This window comes from Penicillium daleae, assembly GCF_028827525.1.
Source record: "Penicillium daleae strain IBT 16125 chromosome Unknown utg000008l_segment0_segment0, whole genome shotgun sequence".
Classification (NCBI taxonomy): domain Eukaryota; kingdom Fungi; phylum Ascomycota; class Eurotiomycetes; order Eurotiales; family Aspergillaceae; genus Penicillium; species Penicillium daleae.
In genome coordinates, this window is record NW_026623156.1 from 5775099 (window position 1) to 5798760 (window position 23662).

Here is a 23662-nt window from a genome sequence, read left to right on the forward strand (position 1 = left end):
AATAGCGGAATTATGCCTCGAGCTGTCGTTGCTTCCCCGCAAATGACCCCACGAGGGGTCGTTTGTTCCGTGGTATCTGGTTGGTTCACGGCTCCCTAAAGTGGTTCCCATTCCTCCTCGGGAATGTAGTTGCTTGGACAGTGTTTAAATATCAAGCTTCTTCAATCTGCTGCTTTTGTTATTTATATCGACATTTAATGAACAATGGCAGTCATCTCTGAATCAATATCATCTGCGTCACAGCATATCGAGGGTATCCTTCTCCTTCTCGGCGTGCTCTATCTGACTTCCAATTACCTCACTCCAGGGGTATGCTCTGTGCCTGGGCCCTTTCTTGCCAAACTATCCAATCTGTGGAGATTCATCGATGTCGCAAATGGCCACGCTGAGGCGACCTTATACAAATTACATCAGAAGTACGGGGATTATGTACGTGTGGGACCACAGGTAGTGAGCGTACGAGATTTGGATGCCTTGAAAGTGATCTATGGCATTAACAAGGGCTATCGAAAGGTAAGATGTCCTTGTTATATAGTACCACACGCGCTAAGCCACATACATCTTGAAGACACACTTCTACCATGTACAGCAGCAATTAGCCAAGGGGAAGCCCACTCCCACACTCTTCACCACGACGGATGAAGATTTCCACGCTGCTATTAAACGGCCTATATCAGGAGCGTACTCGATGAGTACTCTGACCGAGTTCGAACCCTTCGTCGACAAGACCATGCATACTCTGTTTAGGAAGTTAGACGACTTTGTGTCCCGGAACGAGGTTTGTGATATTGCAGTCTGGTTACAATACTGTAGGTCTCTTTCCACCACTGCGTGTTTTATTTCACTGAGACACAATGCATGGTCGGTCCTTGGACTAACATCAGCAGACGCTTTCGATGTGATCGGCGAATTGACGTTCAGCAAACCGCTGGGATTCTTAGAGAAAGGGACCGATGTGGACGGCATCATTGCGGCTCTTGAGCATATGCTAGACTACTCTGGAAAGGTATGATCCACCATGCCTGTAAGCAAAAGGAATCTTCCTGAAGACTCTATAGATTGGTCAAATGCCATGGCTTGATTATCTCTTCATCAAAAACCCTTTGAGACGGCTTATTCAAGGAGGCTCAACGGGCGCGGTGGCTCGATTTGCGCGGGCTCGCCTAGATGAACGGTTAAAGGACTTGAAGCCGGGAGCAAAGAAGATTGACAGTTACGCCCCTTCACGCAGAGACTTTCTTGCACGTTTCCTAGAAGCCAAAAAGGAATATCCGGAGGTTGTGACCGACAACCAGGTCTTTTCATATACTGTGAGCAATGTGATTGCTGGCTCCGATACTACAGCCATCTCGCTCAGAGCGATTCTCTACTACACCCTCAAAAGCCCAAGGGTCATGGCGAAACTATATGAAGAGCTCACCACGGCCTATCGAGAACGCAGAATATCCATACCAGTCTCCTGGAAGCAAAGTCAAGAAGAACTCCCGTACCTCGATGCAGTGATCAAGGAAGCGCTTCGCCTCCATCCAGCGGTCGGGCTACTTCTCGAACGAATCGTCCCCACCGGTGGACTCCAGCTTCCCAACGGAGGGCCATTTTTGCCGGCTGGCACCATTGTCGGCGCTAACCCCTGGATTATCCACCGTCACTCCATCTTCGGGCAGGAAGTCGACTCCTTCGTCCCGGAAAGGTGGTTGCAGATGGACGCGGAGTCTGAAACGACCTTCTACGCGCGGAGGCAACAGATGCTCCGAGCAACATTCACATTTGGCGCTGGACCGAGGACGTGCATTGGGAAGAACATTAGTCTGTTAGAAATTTATAAGCTGGTCCCTTCTCTACTTCTAACATACAAGGTGAGAGACGCGGGAATTGACCCTCTTCCGGGCACGTCGAAAATATATACACCATCTAACGCGTGGTTCCTGCAGATTGAGCTTGAGCATCCGGAGAAGAATTGGCAGACCGTCAACGCATGGTTTGTGCGTCAGAAACATATGGACGTCAGATTGGCTCGCCATGATTTTCTCTAGATAACGGTATGCGTGGTATGCCGTCTTCGAGTGCTGGAGAAATAGACATGTTGATTCTGACACACCGGCAAAGAAGAATTAGCGCTAGGATGACGCCGACATGTTCGTAACCCCGCAAAATACCTGAGAATGGGAAGTTCAGGAGAGCCAATGGGTGTGACAGGTCTTGCGGCGCCGCGTCGCGTCGGCGGCGGGAAAGGGGGTTGAATTGAAAACGAGGCTTGACTCTTGCATTGCGCTTACATTTCTGTACATCAGGAGCGAGCCGCCAGGGTGGATCCGAGCTAGAGTCCAATTTGCCCAGCCTATCAGGAACCGTTCAACTGGCAAACGGGGAGCAGGGTCGGAATTGATTGGTTCAAGGCCTACAGGTTTCTCAACCATCGTTCGTTCCAGATACAGTGGCAGTTCGATTTTCTTTCCTTTGAGAGGTCCTTCTCAATGATATCTATCGAATCGTCCTTTTGAATGGACAGGTATTAGCTCTGGAGATATCTTTTCTGGTGCATCTGATGAAATGATTTTGAATTTTAGTCGGGACTCGATTAGACCAGTAAATCCAAGTTTGATAGTCAACTTGCTAAGCCTTCGATGACATTGACAGGTCGATTGCTCTAAATGAGCGTGCCGTGCCATATGTCATAGCTGAGCGATCGTCATTTAACTCTTTACCCGTACGTTTCTAGAACGAATGGGGTCTCGGAGGTGAAGCCGCAGCCGAAGCTCCGATCCTTCTTCCTCGGTTAGGGGATGGCCTAGGCCTGGAATTGGACAGGTTAACGGAGATTTTTTGACTAACGTTCGATTTGGAAGACAGCAGCATGACCAATGTTGGATTGCAAAACAGAGGCATTATATGAGTCCTTTGTCGTTTGCGGTTAGGGGTAAAGGTGTAGACCATACTACTGTATCCTTGCTACCAAAGATGAACAACCAGCGGATGACCCTGATCGACAACGCATCTATGGTCGGCTACTTCCCGGGAGATACCCGGGGAGCCGTTTGCAATGCCTTTCAGCTACGTTAGGGCCCTCGAGCAGGTACTGGGAAGGGGAAGCTATCGTTCACACTCTGCATACTGCACAGGGTGTAGCCATGGAGACACAACAGCTAGCCAAGATATTGCATTATGTGATGGTGTGCCATCCGGACGCGCGAGCCGTCATATTTAATATGATTGAGTTGGCATCTGGCGTCTACAGATTAAATCTTACACCATCTGACGACCAAAAATACGAGTCATCAAGGAAAATTGATTAATCTCGATCGAAGCGAATCCTGAAACCGCCGTCGTCCCTTTACGTCATGTGACGCTAGCCTCAATCGGGTCTGTTGATTTTTGTCTCAGCTTCGTCCGCTTCTTTTCCGGTTTCTTCATTCCACTCCTCTGGCAGGCTGTGTCGGGGTCGTCGGCTTTTTTTTCTTGCTCTTCTGTCCTTTCCGTGGCTTTTCAATTGTACAATTCCCTCCTGCTGGAACATATCCAGCGTCCGACGAGCTACCCGCTCAACCCTTTTTCGCTTTCCTTCTGCTTCGCCCGTGCATTCTCAACGCCGACGCCTCGTATACATACACGGGTTACAGTGTACAGTGTACACCGAACATCTTTTCCCTTCCTCTCTCCTCAAAACACTCATTTGCACCTTTCCTACGACTTCAAGGGTCCTCGACTACCCTCCCATTGATCACAACCTCACCAGCCACGAAAACCAATGTCCAGCGGGATCTGGGTGCTAGCTCGTGGCCATGGTCACAGAAAATGGAAACCCTCGATACCCTCTTCCCTTGGGTGAATCTGACCTGCGTGGTCGTCGAAAGATTCCGCATCCACCGCGGCTGGACCCTTTGAAGATTGATCCACGCGCGCCGCGAACCGTAAAATCGACTCCGAGATCGTCGCCGCGCTCTCCCCACTACCCGTACCACCCGCGTTCGCAATCACCTCTACCTCCTGCGGCACCAAATACGACAGATGACCGACCCTGGCTCCCGGAATCACTCCGAGCGGGCTCACCGCAAGGTCGAGAAGAATGGAGAGCGAAACAGAATTCGAGCCACGCTCCCCCTTTCACACCACCTCCTGACCGAACGCCTCCAATGTGGTACCGTGATAACGACTTGGACCGACCGAACCATCGCAAGGCTCCGTCGGCCAGAGGCGGGCTACGCATTTCCATGTCGACCTCCCGACTCCATAGCAGACGGCCACGGCCGCAAGTATCCCCCGATCGTTCCCAGGAAACCGGGGCCCATGGCCTGCCATTGCCCCGGTTCCCGTCGAAGGGACCGGCCGACGATAATACCCTTCGGACTAGCTTCAACTCTGCCATGACTTCGCGCTCTAGCATTGAACATCATTCTGGTACCGAGCGGAGCAGTGTTCTGACAAAGAGCAGTTCAATTACCGATCTATCACCAGACACCCCCGACGCACCTTATGGGATGGACGGTGGCATGAGCGTGGAAGATGCGATTTCTATGTATCTTGACGGTTTCAGCGATGTGGCTGAGGAACCCTCATCGCCTACCTCGCGAGCCGAGAGCAAGGCACCCTCAGTTACACCTCCTCCGTCGAGGGATACCTACCCGGAGGAGGTAATATTGTTCCCACCAAGGACGACCTCTCTTGAACATGTACCCCCCATCCATCCACCTCCGCAGTCAGATTTGCCAGAGCCAGACTTCGTCGAACCTGCATCATCACAACCTCATATCCCTGAGCCTATACTGGAGTTTGTCTCTCCACCACAGACTCCACCACCACATCATGTTACCTCCGACTCTGCCCCTCCAGACCCCATTCTCCCCGACAAGGCATCGCCTGACTCACAACCACGCCATCAGCGACAGCCGTCGAAGATAATCATACCCGGGCCGGTTCCGCCACCTCTCACATCCGCGAATGCCACACGTGATGAATATGGTTTTCGAAAAACAACACAATACGTGACTCTGGATCAGTATGAAGCTTGGAAGGGAACGTATTCCAATTATGCTGCGCAACGTCAGAATAAGTGGCTCGAATTGCTCAAGGAGCATGGCCTTCAAACCACCAACCCCACTGTGTTTCCAGCACAGTCCTCCAAAGTTAAACGTTTCGTGCGCAAAGGCATCCCCTCCGAATTCCGGGGCGCTGCTTGGTTTTGGTATGCCGGCGGGTACGAGCTCCTGAACCGCCACCCCGGTCATTACGATCAACTCGTGGAGAAGGTGATGGCCACTCCCAGCAATGATGACAAAGAACATATTGAACGTGATTTGCATCGCACCTTTCCGGATAATATCCACTTCAAGCCGGATCCTGTGGATACTGGAGGGCCTCAAAACTCGAATGTCACGACTGAGACCCAAATGATCCAATCATTGCGCCGAGTATTGTACACCTTTGCGCTTCATAATCCCAAAGTTGGCTATACCCAGTCACTCAACTTCATTACCGGCATGCTCCTCCTATTTCTTCCCGAAGAAAAGGCGTTTTGGATGTTGCATATCATCACCTCTGTGTATCTGCCAGGTACCCACGAGGTCAGCTTGGAAGGTGCAAATATCGATCTTTGGATCCTCATGGTCCTTCTCCGAGATTCTATGCCCCCTATTTACTCTAAGATTGCTAGCATAGATGGATCCTCCGGTCGCGGCAAAGCACCTGCCCTCACTGTGAACTCGCGACTCCCTGACATCACCCTGGGATTGACCAATTGGCTCATGTCCATTTTCATTGGAACGCTGCCTCTCGAAACAACGCTGCGAGTCTGGGACATTTTCTTCTATGAAGGATCCAAGACGTTCTTCCGTGTTTCGCTTGCAATCTTCAAGGCCTGCGAAAAAGATATCCTTGGGGTTTCAGATCCCATGGAAGTATTCCAAGTCGTTCAAACAGTTCCAAAGAGATTGTTGGATGCCAACGCTCTTCTTGAGGATTGCTTTGTGCGACGCCATCGTGTGGGTCAGGGCCGCATCGAAGAACTGCGAGCCGCACGACGGGTCGCAGTTCGACAGGAGAAACTGCGGCGCTCGGTTGCCTTCAATAAAGGCCAGATCCAATCTGCGACTGACAACTTGCTAAATCGTCCACGCAATGGGGGGCCCGACATCGAACAACGGGTTGCTATCTCCTGGCGTAACCTCAAGCAACATGCCTTTCACAGGGAGCCGACCCGTTGATCGAGTTCTTTTCTTTTGGGGTCATCTTTGCATAAAGATCTGCACGAGTGCATGAGCTGCACCGACCGGGCAATGAGAGTTAGACCAAGGCCCCAGGTGCTAATTGTTTGTTTTCTTAATTGTAATTGGCCTTGTCAAATCAACAAGGCATGTCAGGCACCTCGCAGCACAATTGGCGGGGGAAGCCCTTGCATTTTATGGGCGTCTCGAAGGTCTGGGAAAAGGCATTACACGCCTCGCATATGGCATATTAGATATCCTGTCTGCATCTTGTATATTTATGTTTCGTTCACTTTCACTTTCTTTTCTTTCTCCTCTCGCATTCTTGCCTTAGCTGTATGTACAAAAATCAACCGCCAAGATCTGCCCAGCAGGCAACCTGCTTGAGCCCTTGGCAAAATTGAAAGACTCAAAACTAGGATTTGCTGTGGTACGAACTATTGGGTCCTTGAACCCTACAGGGCTGATCATTGGGTCGATCGTGGTTCCTCCGCGGCCAACCAGCGGTTGCACCTGCATGTCGTCATGGATTCAAATGCGGAAATAAAGCTCCTTGCATTGCCCACCTTTTTTGCTCAACTTTTTCATCTTCTTTGCTCTTGCTAAGTACTTGTTGAAATTGGCAAGTCGTGATCGTCGCAGCTTGGAGCTATGAGTGGACAAGCTGCTAGTTATTACGACCCTGGCCAGGGCTTCGAGGGTCAGGGTCAATCAGCTCCTTATGAGAAAAAGAACGAAAACTACACGAATGGCTATGATCACCGCAACAATGGTAATTACCAGCCGCCGGTCAATTACCAACAACAACCAGCCAACGATCAGCAACCTGGCCCTGAGCAGAAGCCCCAGCAGCCTCCATACCCCGATAATCCGCCCCCATACAGTACCTTCGATGAAGCTTTCAAGATTGAAAAGCCCAAGTACAATGACATCTGGGCGGGTCTTTTGGTAGGTTTTTTTTTTTTTTTTTTTTTTGAAATATTGTCTTGCCAGAGAAGTCGCACAAAAGTCTCCAGCTAGATAGTAGTGTAATCGCGCAAAGTAAATATGCTAACTCTCATCACAGTTGATTGCTGTCTTCCTGGGCTATGTCGCAGTGTCCGGATTGACCATCCACAAGTATGCCTCCAACAAGGGATTCAGTGGGGATGGCATCTATGGCTCTTCGAATGATTTTTCACTCAACACAAACACCTTGGTGCTGTTCATCTTCGTTCTTTGCGTCGCTCTTGTCTTCTCATGGGCGTATTTCATGGGCGCTCGATACTTCACGAAAAGCTTTATCTGGGCGACGGGTATTCTGAATATCGTTTTCGCACTCGCCACGGGAATCTACTACATTGCCAAAAAGCAATATGGAGGAGGCATCGTGTTTCTGGTCTTCGGTGTTTTCGCGATTTTTTGCTTCATCAGCTGGATTCCGCGTATCCCTTTCACGGCCTTCATGCTGCAGACCACCATGGATGTTGCACGTAGCTATGGACACGTCTTCCTTGTCAGCGCCTTGGGAGGAATAGTGACTGTGGCATTCGCCGCCTGGTTCTCGGTAACCTTGGTTTCGATTTACGTCGCCTATGAGCCCGACTCCTCTGGCACCAATCCCGCTTGTGCGAATGGTGGTTGCAGCACCGCCAAGGTGATTGGGTTGACAGTGTATGTCACATTCGCCATGTACTGGTTCAGCGAGTGGATCAAGAATACTGTCCACACAACGATTGCTGGCGTATACGGATCGTGGTACTTTTGGAGCAAGTCCGCAGGTGGAATGCCCAAGGGCTCAACTCGCGGCGCCTTCCGACGGGCAACAACCTACTCCTTTGGCAGTATCAGTTTTGGAAGTTTGATCATCGCCTTTATCAACATGCTTCGCCAGGCATGCTCGGTCGCACAACGACAAGAAGCGGCTCAGGGTAATATTGTCGGCAGTATCTTCATTTGGATCTTGGGATGCTTCATTTCGATGCTTGACTGGCTCGTCACCCTGTTCAACCGCTACGCCTTCTGTCACATTGCTCTCTACGGCAAAGCCTACATTCCAGCAGCTAAAGATACCTGGAAGATGATGCGTGACCGCGGGATTGATGCCCTGGTACAAGACTGCTTGATCGGTCCTGTTTTGACCATGGGATCGACGTTCGTCGCTTACGTCTGCGCTTTGCTGGCCTATCTCTACCTGCAGTACACCAAGCCTGCTTACAACGCCGATGGTGACTTTACTCCTGTCATTATGGCCTTTGCCTTTGTGATTGGCTTGCAGGTGTGCCAGGTCTTTATGACTCCTATTGGCAGTGGAGTCGAAACGATCTTCGTTGCTATGGGCTGGGATCCTCAGGTTATGATTAACGACCACCCGGATATCTATTACAAGCTGGTACAGCTATACCCCCGTGTGCAGCAAGCTATTCACGCTTGAAGTTGCTTGCAAATTTGGGTTAAATGGCATCACACCCGTTGCTGGATGCCTGATCAGCGACTTAATTGGTTACGAAGTAGATGTTGACGTCTTAAATAGCACTGTATTTTAATTCAAGAATGGTACTCATATTTCATTGATCATTACAACCTCGATCCTGACAGTCAAACGTACTATGTTTTACAAAAATAATCTCAAAGGTACCTGCAAAGAACTCCTCAACAAGAAAGAAAAAAGATTGGAAGCCTCTAACCCATAAACGTATACCAAGTAGCTCCCAACAGCATTCAGCCCATTATTTGCTTACAGAGCAACCATCAGACCCATGACGGCAGCAACACCGAGGGCAGCAATACCGCTCTGGATGGCATTAGTCTTGGGTGCAGCACCCTGGAAAGTGTGGAAGCGGTAGGCACTAGCACCGCTGGGGGTAGGAGTAGCAGCAGACATCTGGGAGCCAAAGATGACAGAAGAAGAGGCGGCCATCATAACACTGTTGGAAGAAGCAGGAGTAGAAGAAGCAACCATTGCGCTCATGCTGCTGCTCATAGGGACATTTACGGGAATCTGGGAAAAGTGCATCCGGTTGTTGGACAAGGGGGTGCTCTTGCAACTGTACTCGGTGCGAGTCTCAGTCACATAGACGACACGGGGAGCGGCGTAGTCGTCCGATGAAGGACTGTAGGCACGCTTGTTGTCCTCCATCACGCCGAAGTCGCTGGCGGGCTCCATGGGGTTGCTGGCGTGGCGGGCTGGGGCGGCTGTGCTCTTGCTGCTATTGGAGCAAAGGGAGGACTCCAGCTTGGTCAAATCTAGTATTTTATTAGCTTGTCAGTTGAGCAAAAGAGAGACTAGGAGTCGATGTACCAATGCCGGCAGTCTTGCAGGCAGACTTGGCCGCGTCTGACAGCTCGGTGAGAGCATCCTTGTTGGCGCAGAGGCACTCGGTGCTGCTCAAGTCGGTGCAACCGGAGAGAGTGGAGGTGTCAATGCCGCTCAGGGCAGCGCTCTGATCTGGTTAGGATTTGGCTTGTGAACAAGATTATAGGGTCACGTACAGCACAGTTGACGAAGTCCTTGGTGGTCTGGGCGCTGACCGCGGCCGTACTGGCGAGGAAGAAAGCGACAATGAACGAACGCATTTTGAATTGGAGTTCAGGAAGAAGATTGATTTAGAAGACTGGAAAGAGAACTAGTTTGAAGAATCCAAGAATCGAACGAGAAGGTACTCTGTAGGAGCAAGAACATCAGCTTCGTGGCGGCCCTGGGCGTCAGTGTTGATTTAAATACAGAGACGCCATCATAACAAACAGTACACATAATTGGCCCTTAAACGCCCCTTGATGCGATTGACTGGGTGAAAAGCCTGTTATGACGTGAGAAGCATTCTGGAGATGTTCCAGTAGTCAAGGTGATGGGGCTCTGGTCGTATGAGACAAGCTTCGACTGGTATCTGGTCGAAGTCTTCGCCCCAGGAGTCGTAGTAGTGCACACATAACAAGACCTCTGCACTGCCTGTGTTGATCTTTGTGGAATGATAAAAGAATGTGCCAGTTACCATGTTACCTGTTGTTGACTCGTTGTGCCTGGCACTATCCCTAGATACCCTTTTCTCCGAGGAATGTTCATGTCAACTCCCAGCTCATCAATTACTGTATGATTCGAATACACTTATTAGTGGTTCGGGATTTTCAAAAATAGAGTCTAGAGAATCTGTCTGTCCTTGAAGTTGGAAGGCTCGAAATATTGACAACGAAGTTGGATTGATCTAATTCTACTGCATTGATACTACACTAGAAGAACCGGCTCCGGTCACCAGACACGGGTTATCACATACTTCTAATCACTCCCTATGACCATCCTCGCAGGTAGATTAGCATTCTGTACAAAGCTCAAGATTGCTGCGATGAAACGGAGCTATGAAGCCTGTGTAGAGCTCGCACAGGATGTGGTTTGAAGTTTTTGGGTGTCGCAGGATGAGAATGCCGCATCTTTCAGGTTGGGAACTAATGTGCAGAGTCAAGAGGCTGGGTCTTGGTTCTTAATTCGTCCATTTGAGAAGGATGCCTGCCCATCTCTTTTGCTTCTGACACATTTAGATGTCTCTAGCCAATAATCATGTTGACTGTGCCGGAAAGGGCCTCAAACCATCTAGCAAACCGACCGTGTTCCTTATGAGCCTAGTATATCTAAATAGGCTGTTTTCAACCCGATTTTGAAAAATCTTGAAGTTGATCTAGCTGAAGCCTGCACCAACGAAGGGTAGGAAACCTACGTGAAGGTCAGCGAGAACAGGATTGCTTCTGCACAAACTGTGAATGTTCGTTAACAGAACCTGAATTTGCAGATACTACTAAATTTGTTATGCACGTATGAAAGCCCCAGCTACTTGAACCAAGAACGGAGGCATATGAAACCTTGAATATGATGAAATTAATTACATGGAAAAGCTGAATAAAAGATGCCAGGGTATTATGTATGAACGTCCAAGAATCCACATGTCAACATTCAGGTTTAATACCTATGACCCGATGTATAATGTACTGGTGTTTCAACGTATGAAAGAGGCCGTGCATCGTTGGATGGAACGGGAAGCTCGGCAGCAAAGCTTCGGGCATCCATCTCGTGAGGTAGAGGAGCCAACTCGTGTGGTAGAGGAGCGGCTTGGAACTTTTGATCTGCTTGGTATGCATCGACGGCTGCGTATTTGTGGTAGGAGGCCCCACTGACTTCGGACGGCGAGGGCAGATCGCTCATAGGAGGGGCAGAGGAAGGAGCAGAGGGCGGAGGTGGTGGTGAGGCCATAGCACTGCCACCAGTAGGGGCTGGTTCGTATGCAGGTTGTTGATTCTGCTTCTTCTTTCGCATCAAGAAGAACATGAAGATGGCTGCTCCGATGCCAGCCAAGCCCACTACTCCACCTACCACCCCTCCAGCGATCGCAGCAGTGTTGGATGAATGGTGTGCAGTTGATCCTGAGCCAGATGCCGCTGACGATCCTGTTGCGCCAGAGGCAGCACCTGATGAAGCGCCAGTGGATGTTGGCACGTTCCGATTCACTGAACCCGTGGCGGGCCCGACAGCACTGTTGATGTAGTCTGAGATGAAGTTATCGTTCACCACTGATCCGTATACAGATGCCACTGTAGGAATCCCGCTAATGTAGCTGAGACTCTTACTGTCTGGAATGTTGTTCGAGTATGGATGGGCCGTCAAGTATAAAGTCTGGGTGGTGTGAATACTGGAGCACCCGAAGTCCGTAATGGATAGCTCGGGGTAGGTCCACTCAACGCAAGATGCGGCCGTAGACTTCGTGCAGAAGATCGCGAATACACCCGCCGAATCAGTCAGAGTGGGAGTTGCGGCGAGTTGTTCGCTGTCGTAGCAGGTCGTCTCGAATAGGCATTCTTCGGAATAGGCATTGTTGCAGCAGCCTACCATGGCGGGATAGTTGACGTCCGCTGTGTGGAAGACGCATTGTGTGTAGCCGTAGCATGCAATCTCGGAGGCTAGAAGAGTCAGAAACGAACACTTGCATGGATTTTATTGAATAGTCAAGAGTAGGAGTAACCGCGTACAATAGTCTAGAATTCCATCAACGAAACCACATACGCTGGCACTTGCCCATTCCGTGTATGTGGTGGTCGCTGGGTAAGCGGCACTCCCAGTTGCAGAGACGATACTCCCAGTATAAGAATCGTTATAGCCATCACGTCGATGTAATCCCTTGACGCCAGTGTCTACCCAGGGTGTCGCTTCAGGGAGATCCGGCCGCAACGAATCATGGGCGGCAGGAGTCGAAGAAGACGTCGGGAACATCGCAGCCCGAGTTAATGGGAATAGTGAGAGGGCATAGAGCCCTATTGACTGTTTTTGAACCATCTCAATAGTGGCAGGTGGTGAAAATTCGTGAGTGTGCGCGCGTGGCGCACGGCACCAGAGTCCCCTATATACTTCAGAGGGCGGCCGATCAAGACCCTCTGGGCTCCGGAGCTCCTCATTTCCCGACTAGTCTTTAGCTTGCTTTTTAAATACGGAGCACGATCGTATAGATTTTGCTAGGCGTTGGCCGGAGAATCTCCACCTGCTCGCTTCTCAGCCTCGTGTTACTGGTGAGTTTGTGCCTTAGCGTGAGCCTAAGGCTTTAGTATCCAGAACAACTGGGTGAATACGAGGTCGGCTAAGCAGAAGATTGGATGGGTCTCAGGAGTGTGATTTCCGATGCCCAGCTCCGAGGATCGGGAAGGATGTTTAATTTCCCATCTGTTTGCCATCCTTTTGGGCACCCTTTCGACTCTCCTATCGCTTCACGGAAGAACTCCGTTGAAATACGGTGAGGACGGAGTTTAGTACTGTGGAGGAATAGGGGTCCTGACTCCATGACCCACATAGAGCCTCCACGAGGAGACTAAGGCCCGGAAGGGTCATCGATCGAAAGTCTAATGGCTCATTGGCGCCCAGAAATCACAGCCCTGAGAGGCTGAGCCTAGGGCGCTTTGGCCCGTCGACGGAAGGTAAACGAGGCCCTATCGCATGCGCTGTCTCTTTTACCGTCCCCCTCTGGTGTAGGTACGACGTGCCGATACTTAGACACACGGTGCTGTTTGCGTGATTCACGTACAGAGGGTGATAGAGACGAGCATGAGCCCGACCTTCTGAAGTGTTATATCTCGCTTTTACTACTTGACCTATTTCCTTTCCCGGAATGGTGGCGTTGGAGTGGAGAAATCGCCCCGAGCTTATACCCTCGGGAATCAAGACGCAAAATGAAAACAATTTCAATGGGTATAGTAAGCCAGACAATTACTCCCGTCGCTCTAGAGCCCCAGATATAAGAATTCCAGTCATGTCCCCAAATTAACCGAATTTCTTCCGAGACCAGCTCAGAATTTCTCACTCGTCACGCAGCGCGTCAAATGAACCAGCAACCAGGCCAGTATTTTAACCATCAAGGTCAACCCAGTGACCAGCATATTCAGTCCGAAAAACAATATTTTCAACAAAGTCCGCGTTATGCCAGGAAGTTTCTCGCCTTCTCGCGACGAGCCTTTGCCGTAGCGGCCGTATTTCTCAAGGTCGAATTCCTCAACCACAATCTCTTGACCTTTTTTCGTAGTCCGCACTCGACCAGACGGTGTGGAATTATAATTGTCCAAAAATTTGAAGAAACTCTTCCTCTTCGGCGCCCTCTCCGCTTTAGCGTTTGCAGCTTGAATTTGGGACGCGAGCTGAAGACTCTCGGCGTAGTCTTCGCGCTCCGCCTGGGTTGTGATGAGTGGCCCGCGATACGGTGCCCCAATACCCTGTCCTGTGAGATAACCTGGCTCAGTGAAGCTTGGCGATTGGAGTTCCATGTCTGCCAAGATTGGATTCGTAGCTTCGTCCGAGACTGCAACCGCGAGCATGGCTGCAATGAGCGAGTCAATCGCATATAAAGAAGGGATAGTGGCAATGACAGCAGCGGGTGCGACGGTCAGTGTCCTAGTTGCAAAGTCCAGAGATGCCAGTGGCTCGTCCGAGTCGGCGACGGGGAGGGTCGAAGTGCGTGGGTTGGCAGCTTGCTGTGCTGCTGCCAACGCCGTCGACGATGGTGGACCAGTGACGAGGATTGTCGGGGCTTGATGAGGCATGGCATCAGTGGAAGGCGCAGAAACAGTAATGTACAAGATTCCCGAAGACTTGGATCGCACGGGAGAGAGGGGAATTCCTTCAGCTCCGACTAGCCGCGGGGGTTGTCGTTTGGACAGCGACGGGTGCCGAAGCTCGTAAAGCCTCGAGTTGCGGTTCCAGGATAGACGGCAGGACTCTTGCGCAGCGGCCCGTCTGAGGGCATTATTCTCAACTTCTGCTGCCTCAGATGGAGCGAGTTGATGGAGCTTGCTGATTTCGATTGCTTGTTCAATGGCAAGCATGGCGGCTAATCTCGAAAAGAGAAGTGCAACAAGGCCATCATGGGGATGCTCGCGGCGTCCACGGTCTTCGAGACTCAAAGCCATGATAGGCACGTCACTATTAGGTTTGCATGGGGCTCCACGCGAGATCGATAGTTCGTCATTTTCATAGGTCTGTAGGGTGTAAAATGGCTGTTGGGGATTGCCAAATGTGAAGGTCGCCGGTGCAGTTCTTAATAATAGTTAGCCAACGACCACAGGATGTATTAGGGTTATGAATAGAATACCTTGCCATATGCAGGTTGAATGTTCCAGCAAGATTTTGAGGTCTCTGGCCATTCGCAGCTTCCCACAGCATCTCCAACTCATATGGAGTCGAGTATCTGATCTCCTCCGAATCCGAGATGCCATTTGGAAAGTTCAACACACTCGCGGGGACAGTCTTGGGGCCCAACACATGATCAATCTCGGAAGAAGTAGTCAGAGTCAGTTGCGGCCTGCGTGACTTCTTTGCAGGCTTTTCATCACTTGACATCTGGGATTTGATCTGATTGTTTAAAGGGAGCCTTGGATCCAAGCGAGGAAACATCGATCTCATTGGAATCGGTGAGACAGATGATTGGGAAGATTGAGGGGAAGCAGTTGAGCTGGTAGTGTGATTGCTGCTGCTACTAGTGCTCACACTGCCTTGTGACTGCGAGGCTCGTGCAGTAGTGTTGTTTTCTTGACGGCTCCGGCTGCGAGGGGACTGAGTAGACTTGGAACTAGGTGATGATTCCGCCACAGCAGGGGATTTAGACCGCGTATTTGGTGGATGAGATGGCGGAGGAGGAAACGAAGAAGTGTCCTCGATGATTTGGAGCAGTACAGACTCGGCTTTGGTGGAGTCTTTGATCTCAGTGAGACAAATCGGAGATACAGGCTCGACCTTCACAGCTGGTGGTTTCTTGATACCTCTGCGAAATGGGTTCTTGGCCGCCTTTGCCTCCGGCGAAGGCGGAGGAAATAATTGAAATTGGCTCATTGTGGCAGCCGTATTGTAGTACTTTGATCCAGTTGTTTCCAGTACAACTGCACCAAGGGAGGATATGGTAGGCTCGTTCGGTCTGCCGAGCAAGCTTGACAGGAGACGCGAAAGAGCGCGAACAGGGGAAGGGATGTTTCGACTGACATATACCCCATGCCCATGGATAAAATCTGCTGGATCTTGCGAAATCGTAATAAGATGTGCTGGTGCTCACCAGGCATAATATGTGACAGTCGCTATTTTTGGTGTAGGCGCTTAACAGCTGCCGGTTGTGATTGGGCCGCCGCGGTGGGACGAAGATGCCAAGTGCAGAACGGCGCTACCAAGAGAGGCGCTGATTGGCGGCGAACCCTTCGAATACATTAATAGTGAGCCATTCTGACCACAGATTGGTGACTGCACTTGTGCAGGAGTCACACCGTAAGCTTTGTTGCGCTGAGAGTCAGCGCATACACAGTAGGATTGGGCGGCACAACCCCCGAGGGGAAGGGGGGTTGTCGGTAAGTGAGGATATCTAATATACATTGACCTAATCATGCAGGATCATATTTACATCATATAGTACAAGTTTATTCGCTTCGACCCTGGTCATGCTCCGAAGCCTCATCATGAACAGAGTAGGTAAGTCCCTCTGCCATGGCGATCGCGCCCGCCATATTGCCCTTGTTGTACAAAAACAGCCCTTGCAGAGCTGCTGCGCTTGTGCTCTTCGATCGGTCAGCTTTACGACCCTGCTCATCCTCGATCAAGCCGAGATGCTGCAGCCGGTCGAGGAAAGTCTTCCGGTAGGAGCCTTCAGTATCGATTTCTTCATAGAAGCGATCCCAAAGACGGCCGACCTGATAGCGCGTCACTTCTCCGAGGCGCACTGTCATGTCTACGCGCCCAGGGCGGACCAGGGCCTCGTCCAGTCGCTCGACATGATTGGTCGTGAGGAAGATAATACGTTCCTCGGCGCTGGCAACACCGTCCAGCGCATTCAGCAGACCGGAGAAAGTGACGTTCGCTCCGCGATAGCCGTCGGCGTCGGCTTGAACCCGTCGATTAGAGAACGCCGCATCCACATCCTCCAGCAGAACTAGGGTTCGATTTGGAACAATGGTCAAGAGATGGTTGAGCCGATCATCGGTCAAGCCCCGCTCGCTAAGGTTGAGAATTGCGATATCGTAGTCCAACTCCCCCGCTAGCGCCTGGATAAATGAACTTTTACCCGTCCCAGGGGGCCCGTATAGGAGGTATCCTCGTCGGTAAGGAATTCCACGGTCATGGTACCACGCAGAGCTCGAGATGAAGTCTTGGGCATCATCGACAATCCGCTCCGAGACCCCCTCATCAAGCACAACTGATTCCAGAGGACGCTTGCGTCGAGGATTGCCGAATGGCCGCCATTCCGTTCCCCAACTGTTGTAGATTGTTGTCTTCCCCTCATGGGATTTGGCAGCGTATGCATGAGCTTCTGTAAAAAGGTCTTCAAAGATATGTCGTTGAGAGTAGAGGGTAGTCAATGTGATGGTCTCCCAAGGCTTTCCGGTTTGGATGTCGCGGGATTTGGATTCTCGCACTCGGCTCACAAAGACAAACGCGTTTTTGTAGCGAAGAATGTGTTTTCCAGGACCTGGTACCAGCGAGAAATGGGTATGAATAGCTCCATTCGAATGTTCCACCTTCGAAGTCTGGATGGAGAGGTGACGCATGCCGGGGGTCATTTTGTGAAGGAGCCGATCGATGAAGCCGGTACTGTTCGCGGCTGTACGGGTGGTGTTGAGCTGCGATTGCTGATAGAGTGTCATCCAGTGAAGAAACCATGGATATGAGTCGTCCTTGATGCTGATCTCCACGTCCACCAGCATTCGGCGACGCAGCAGAGCTGCGCCATGGCGGACTCCCCTCTGTGCAAACGTCAAGCCTGCGCCCAGCGCTCCGAGGCCAAAACCCTACACGCGAAAATTTTTGTCAGTAATCAAAATCCCTTGCGACACCAACAGTCATCGAAAAGGGGTCACATACAGCCGTGAACAAGGGATTGCTCGTCACTTGCGAAAAGAGGCTGCCATCGCCTTTCTGTACTGCTTGTTGCACTGTTGCCTGTCCTGACGAGGATGCTCCTGTCCTCTGCTGCAAAATCAAGTCTGTCGCAGATGCAGCAGCTGACGGTGCTACATTGGAAGCACCATTTGCCTCCATGCCGGCCCAATCGAGTTGAAGTTGTGGACGCCAAAAGGTCCGATCGACGATAAGAAACATTATCGGAATCGGAGTTACAACGGGCCGAGCAACGTTAGTCGGTACGGCGACCGATATCGTCCAATCACAAACCCCATATAGTCGGCGAAAGACTAAAGCACTAAGGGATTCTACGATTTTGAAATCTTAGATATACTCGAAAATTATCTTGTCAATTATTCTTATATCAATCGAGAGATGTCACTCAAATTATCTATGGCCCAGAGAGGCGGTCTTTAAGCTGCAAGGCACCGCCCTGGAGGAGAGCACATGAATGCGGGTGACAAAGGAAAGGATGGCAAGCCGATGGTCTGAATAAATACGATGAAGTATTTGTTTAAGTGGACTTGGTCTCCCGTGTTCACACTTGCACATCGTGAATTCAAGTAGGTGCGTTGTCATTAATAAATCACTATCCGCCTCCTATGTGACCCAACTATCGTACAGTAGATGATGCCCCATTGATATGGCACCAGTTGCCACGATCAAAACTCCCGGCTCTCTCCAATATCACAGACATCGAATACTCCCTTCTCAGGTAGACCGAATTTCTTCAGCGCGGTCTTGAGCTTCTCCGGTGGTTCGAGCACATCTTCCTCAGTGAGTACCCAGGTACCCCAATGCATACCCAACGCCTTCTTGCATTTGGTATCTTGGAAAATGTGCACTGCATCGTGTGGATCTATGTGCACACAACTGAGCAGATGGCGTGGGGCGTATGCACCGATGGGGATCAGTCCCAAATCAAATGGCCCACGGAACTCACCGATCTGTTTGAAAGCTGGGCAGATGGGGAAATCGTATTTGGGATCGTGATCGTCTTTGCCCTCGGGTAGCTTAGGGACGGAGCAGTATCCGGTATCGCTGGGTTTGATTCAGTGAATGTCTCAGGGATAATTCAATTTTCAGACATACCCTATGAAGTAAAGATGTTTACCCCCAGACTCGACGGCCCAAGAGCCCCAGAGCGTCCGATGCGGATCAAATGGGGTGCGAGCTGTGACATGCTGGCAGGGAAGGAAACCGATCCGCGCCTTGATCTCTGCTGTCATAGAAGCAGAGTCTGAGTCAGCCTCGACTTTAGCCTCATTTTGCTCCAAGGGCGACAACGTGATGTCGCGTCCATCCCACCAGTCTAGCTCGGTGGCCTGGTGAATGCCGCAGCTCTTGAACCAAGCCTTTAAATCCAGTGGAACAAAGAAGTGGCAGTTTGGGTGTCGCTTTGCAATCTCAGTGACGCCAGTGTATGAGAGATGGTCGTAGTGGTTGTGAGATATGAAAACCGCGTCGATTATGTGAATATCCTTGATCTTGCATGGTGCATCTGTGAATCGCTTCGGCCCCAGCATGTTGTATGGACCGCAACGCTCTTCTAGTACGGGATCAAAGAGCGCCCGTAAGCCACCAGGGAATTCAACATAGTAGCAGGCGTGTCCCAGCCATGTTGCGCGAAGATTGGGTGTTGCTCGACTCGGAAGAAATTCTGGCTTGCGGACGGGGACTGTCGGCGCAGTCGTATTGGGGACATTTGCTTTGCCCGTCAGGCGACGCCTACATAAGGAATCAAGATGGGTCAGAATAAGAGACTTATAAATCGAATCCTTGGCGATTGAACTTACACGAGAACCTCAACGGAGGTCTTCATGGGGATATCCTCCCAGGAGCTGGAAGTAATCATTTGATCAACATCACGATCTCGCGAGAGATACCAGAGTATATAAGGTACACCACTTACTCCCAAGGGTTTCTGTAGCCCGATTTCGCATGGTGGCTCTTCGCTGAAGCATCTTCTGGGGCAGGCCTAGCCGGCGAAGTAGCCACACTGAGGGCATACAGCACGCCCGTGGTGGTCGAACCCATTCTGCGCATAGGGGAGTTGGAAATGCGCCAAAGATTTGTCGGTTGACAAAACCGAGGGCGCTGGAAGAAGCTCCGCATCGATGGAAACCTTACCATGTTTTAAGGCCACCAGAGTACCCTTCGAATCGAAAAGCGCGTGGACCCTATACTAGGTGTCCCGTTCGGTGATTTGGGAATTAAGGTGCTGATGACGGAGGAGGGAAAGCCATCAACAGCTAAGCCCAACAACTCCGTATTGGAGCGACACCTTCCCCGACAGCTCCATATGAGCCCCGTTTCCCGGCTCAAGATCGAGATCAGAATCATGATCGGTGATGACCGCGTACTAATAGCATATAGTATGCTTACGCAGGTTACTTGTCGCTGGTATGACGGCCGAGTCGCCGACAGCGGCCATAGCAAAAGACTTTAATTAAGTTGATGATTGACCACACTCACAGCTATACCTTCTATTATTGTCTCATGATTCTCTACAATCTAGGTCAGAACTAATCTGGTAGTAGAGTGGTAGTAGCTTTAATTGTCCCAAGCAAGAAATCACGGAAAGTCTAGCTAGATCCGGGTTAACCTCATTTGTTTCGAAAGAACTTTCCATTTCTATGTAGCTTAGGCAAGATCCATCGCTCTATCTTTCACCAACTCCTTTCATAATAATCATTTGTTTCAGACAAGACTGTAAGATTGATGAAATGATTTTGAACCCGTCATAGTATTCTCCGGTTTGTATGGATGTAGTCTTCTGCTGCCTTAATGCTGTGGTCGATCTGTTTGCCTTGTTTGTCTTCCCGTTTGGGTTTAGTGTCAGGGAGCTCCCACTTTGGAAATTTGGGATGCGGGCAGCGTTCAACGTGGATCCGAGTTGGCTCCTTTTCTGTGTCCATCGGGAGTGTTCTTGTCCCATCTGCCTCAAGTTCACTTTTCACCTTTCTCCGATACCACACTAGACCCTCCGCCAACATGCAGGCTCCAGTGGTGGTGATGAGTACGCTGCCCCTCATCCCCGTTTATCGTTCTACCGGGTGTTGCTAATCCGCCGAATAGACACCAATGCTGGTGACCGTCAGGTCGGTCGCCGCGCGCAGCTTTCGAACATTACTGCTGCTAAGACGTATGTAATGCCTAAAATCTATTCTACTGCTGATTTATCATTTCAAGTGCTAAATATATCCACCAGCGTCGCCGACATCATTCGGTCATGTCTCGGACCCAAGGCCATGCTGAAGATGCTGCTCGACCCAATGGGTGGCATTGTGCTGACCAACGACGGCCACGCAATTCTTCGTGAGATCGAAGTCTCGCATCCCGCTGCGAAGAGCATGATCGAGCTCAGCCGGACCCAGGACGAGGAGGTTGGAGATGGAACCACAACTGTCATTATCTTGGGTACGGATCGGATCCCACTTAAGGGGATACTATGTGGATGCTCACTGACGTCTCTATAGCCGGTGAAATGCTCGCCCAGGCCCTCCCCCAGCTCGAACGTAACATCCACCCCGTTGTCATCATCTCCGCCTTCAAGCGCGCCCTAGCCGACGCTCTCCAGATCATCGAGGAGGTTTCCGTACCCGTTGATATCCACGATGACAAGGCCATGTACACTCTTATCCAGTCCTCCATCGGTACCAAGTTCGTCTCGCGGTGGTCGGATTTGATGTGCGGCTTGGCGCTCCGTGCAGTGCGGACGGTCTCCTTTGATATCGGTGGTGGCAAGCAGGAGGTGGACATTAAGCGGTATGCCCGCATTGAGAAGGTCCCCGGTGGTCAGATTGAGGATTCCGAGGTTATCGATGGTGTCATGGTCAACAAGGATATCACCCATCCCAAAATGCGGAGGAGAATCGAGAACCCCCGCATTCTACTGCTCGACTGCCCCCTGGAGTACAAGAAGGGCGAGTCCCAGACCAACATTGAGGTCTCCAAGGAAGACGACTGGAACCGTATTCTGCAGATTGAGGAGGAGCAGGTGAAGCACATGTGTGAGGCTATCTTGGCCTTCAAGCCCGATGTTGTCATCACCGAGAAGGGTGTTTCCGGTAAGTACAACCAATGATGATTTTAATGATGGTTTTAAAAGGTGCCTTCCGTCCTAACTTCCAGCCTACACCAGATCTTGCACAGCACTTCCTTGTGAAAGCCAATGTTACCGCTCTCCGTCGTGTGCGAAAGACCGACAACAACCGTATCGCCCGTGCCACCGGTGCCACCATCGTCAACCGTGTCGACGACATCCAGGAGTCCGATATTGGTACCCGCTGCGGTCTATTCGAGATTGAGAAGATTGGTGACGAATATTTCACATTCATGCGCAAGTGTACGACCCCGAAGGCCTGCACTATCCTCCTGCGTGGCCCGTCCAAGGATATTCTGAACGAGATCGAGCGCAACCTCCAGGATGCCATGGCCGTTGCCCGTAATGTCATCTTCCACCCTCGTCTATCGCCCGGTGGTGGTGCCATCGAGATGGCCGTCTCCGTGAAGCTTGGACAGCTGGCTCGCTCTATTGAGGGTGTGCAGCAGTGGCCATACAAGGCCGTCGCTGATGCCATGGAGGTTATCCCGCGGACATTGGCCCAGAACGCTGGTGCCAGCCCCATTCGCGTGCTTACCCGCCTCCGCGCTAAGCACGTCGAGGGCCACACCACCTGGGGTTTGGACGGTGAGTCTGGAAACCTGGTTGACATGAAGGAGTACGGCGTGTGGGAGCCTGAAGCTGTTAAGCTTCAGAGCATCAAGACCGCAGTCGAGGTAAGCCATCTACAACCCAACCTCCATAAACCCAGTATGCTAACTGTTTATAGTCTGCATGCCTGCTCCTCCGTGTCGACGACATTTGCAGCGGCAAGTCTGCACAACAGGCTGGCAACGTTGGTGGTGGCGAGGAGTAATAGACGAGCATGACCTAAAAAAGAAGAAAAAAGAACAGGAGACAATGATCCATGGACTTGAGGTCCGTACATATAATGCTACACGACTGCCTCTGGGGTGTTTCTTTTCTGTATGAATATCCTAGACCAAAATAAACTGTCATATGGGTATCTTCGTATAATATTGTTACAAGTAGCAGCTACGCTGTCTCTCTCCAAACTGATCTTCAATCTTCATCATGGATAATCACACCGGGCACCTCTGCCGTCGGATGTCCCTCACCACCATCCGCAGTAGTATGATCCATATCCCGACTCGGAGGCAAAGGCCCTTTAATCGATGGCCCATCAACATCCATCCCCCCATTCCCACCATCCTTATCCTTCTTATTCCCACTCCGCGCCGCACGCTTCTTCTCCCTCCTCCGCCGATTCTTCTCCGTCTTCTCCTCATCCTTCCGCCTCGCCTCTTCCCGCTGTTTCTCCCACTCCGCATTCCCCTTCTCCTTGTCGACCTCGGACTGCATCAGCCGCAGGCGCTCGTACTCGCGTCGCCGGCTCGCTTTGTAAACGTGGAACTCGCCGGAGCCTGCACCCGCGGATGAACCTTGCACATTGGCAACGATTTCTGGGGGCGGGGCGAGCGAGGATGAGGTGCGTTCTTTGGGGGCGTTGGGGAGACGGAGCTCCTTTGAGGGATCTTTGAATAGGGTTTCGATTTGGTTGGCGTGTTCGGAGACGGGGGTTATGGCGCGGCGTTTGGTGGGCCGTTTGCTGCGCGGGTCGGCGCTTGTAGGGATGGACTCGGGGCCTGGTTCGGACATTGTAATGGTACGGTAGAGTGGTGTGTCTGGTAGAGGATGTAGAAGACACAGGCGCAGTTCGGACGACCGCGGCGACTGGGTTTGTGGTGATAGAAGTTGCGATTGGCGTGGTTGCGGTTGGAAACGCGGTGTAGAGTTCCAGGCTAGAATAGCGGAAGCTTAAAAGCAGGGCTGGTATGTCTTGAGATGTCCTTGCAGAAGGGGTTCCAGAGTGAAATGGTATCGGTAGAGGGGAAATAGGTGGTCATCGATGAAGAAAAAGACGACGACACGCTCGGGGTGGAATTGCGACACGCTAACCGTTTTCGGGCAGGCTTCTCTTGGAAGTATAGCGTCCACTGTTCAGAAGACCCATCGTGCCTG

The 23662-nt window shown here is 51.1% G+C and overlaps 10 protein-coding genes across 10 annotated transcripts; 4 read left to right on the forward strand and 6 right to left on the reverse strand.

Moving 5' to 3' along the window:
- Positions 1 to 204: 204 nt before the first annotated feature.
- N7458_010568 (cytochrome P450) lies at positions 205 to 2033 on the forward strand (the record flags this gene model as incomplete). The annotated part of the gene is made up of 4 exons (XM_056913950.1): positions 205 to 513; positions 569 to 809; positions 888 to 1006; positions 1059 to 2033. The coding sequence occupies 4 exons, from the start codon at positions 205 to 207 to the stop codon at positions 2031 to 2033; spliced, it is 1644 nt and encodes a 547-aa protein (XP_056762799.1).
- A 1746-nt stretch (positions 2034 to 3779) lies between these two features.
- N7458_010569 (putative GTPase activating protein (Gyp3)) lies at positions 3780 to 6197 on the forward strand (the record flags this gene model as incomplete). The annotated part of the gene is made up of 1 exon (XM_056913951.1): positions 3780 to 6197. One exon carries the CDS (start codon positions 3780 to 3782, stop codon positions 6195 to 6197), a length of 2418 nt encoding a protein of 805 aa, XP_056762800.1.
- Positions 6198 to 6848: 651 nt separating this feature from the next.
- On the forward strand, positions 6849 to 8610 carry N7458_010570 (choline transporter-like family protein; the record flags this gene model as incomplete). The annotated part of the gene is made up of 2 exons (XM_056913952.1): positions 6849 to 7145; positions 7264 to 8610. 2 exons carry the CDS (start codon positions 6849 to 6851, stop codon positions 8608 to 8610), a joined length of 1644 nt encoding a protein of 547 aa, XP_056762801.1.
- A 303-nt stretch (positions 8611 to 8913) lies between these two features.
- On the reverse strand, positions 8914 to 9752 carry N7458_010571 (uncharacterized protein; the record flags this gene model as incomplete). Its single annotated transcript, XM_056913953.1, has 3 exons — positions 8914 to 9422; positions 9478 to 9619; positions 9669 to 9752. 3 exons carry the CDS (start codon positions 9750 to 9752, stop codon positions 8914 to 8916), a joined length of 735 nt encoding a protein of 244 aa, XP_056762802.1.
- Positions 9753 to 11124: 1372 nt separating this feature from the next.
- Positions 11125 to 12429, reverse strand: N7458_010572 (uncharacterized protein; the record flags this gene model as incomplete). Its single annotated transcript, XM_056913954.1, has 2 exons — positions 11125 to 12119; positions 12189 to 12429. The coding sequence occupies 2 exons, from the start codon at positions 12427 to 12429 to the stop codon at positions 11125 to 11127; spliced, it is 1236 nt and encodes a 411-aa protein (XP_056762803.1).
- A 1064-nt stretch (positions 12430 to 13493) lies between these two features.
- On the reverse strand, positions 13494 to 15525 carry N7458_010573 (uncharacterized protein; the record flags this gene model as incomplete). The annotated part of the gene is made up of 2 exons (XM_056913955.1): positions 13494 to 14733; positions 14789 to 15525. 2 exons carry the CDS (start codon positions 15523 to 15525, stop codon positions 13494 to 13496), a joined length of 1977 nt encoding a protein of 658 aa, XP_056762804.1.
- A 572-nt stretch (positions 15526 to 16097) lies between these two features.
- Positions 16098 to 17772, reverse strand: N7458_010574 (bifunctional AAA family ATPase chaperone/translocase BCS1; the record flags this gene model as incomplete). The annotated part of the gene is made up of 2 exons (XM_056913956.1): positions 16098 to 17462; positions 17536 to 17772. The coding sequence occupies 2 exons, from the start codon at positions 17770 to 17772 to the stop codon at positions 16098 to 16100; spliced, it is 1602 nt and encodes a 533-aa protein (XP_056762805.1).
- Positions 17773 to 18236: 464 nt separating this feature from the next.
- N7458_010575 (uncharacterized protein) lies at positions 18237 to 19611 on the reverse strand (the record flags this gene model as incomplete). Its single annotated transcript, XM_056913957.1, has 4 exons — positions 18237 to 18615; positions 18667 to 19302; positions 19371 to 19415; positions 19487 to 19611. 4 exons carry the CDS (start codon positions 19609 to 19611, stop codon positions 18237 to 18239), a joined length of 1185 nt encoding a protein of 394 aa, XP_056762806.1.
- Positions 19612 to 20568: 957 nt separating this feature from the next.
- On the forward strand, positions 20569 to 22496 carry N7458_010576 (chaperonin-containing T-complex subunit CCT3; the record flags this gene model as incomplete). The annotated part of the gene is made up of 6 exons (XM_056913958.1): positions 20569 to 20593; positions 20653 to 20719; positions 20786 to 20994; positions 21054 to 21644; positions 21719 to 22356; positions 22410 to 22496. 6 exons carry the CDS (start codon positions 20569 to 20571, stop codon positions 22494 to 22496), a joined length of 1617 nt encoding a protein of 538 aa, XP_056762807.1.
- Positions 22497 to 22702: 206 nt separating this feature from the next.
- N7458_010577 (PRKRIP1 family protein) lies at positions 22703 to 23299 on the reverse strand (the record flags this gene model as incomplete). Its single annotated transcript, XM_056913959.1, has 1 exon — positions 22703 to 23299. The coding sequence occupies one exon, from the start codon at positions 23297 to 23299 to the stop codon at positions 22703 to 22705; it is 597 nt and encodes a 198-aa protein (XP_056762808.1).
- Positions 23300 to 23662: the final 363 nt, after the last annotated feature.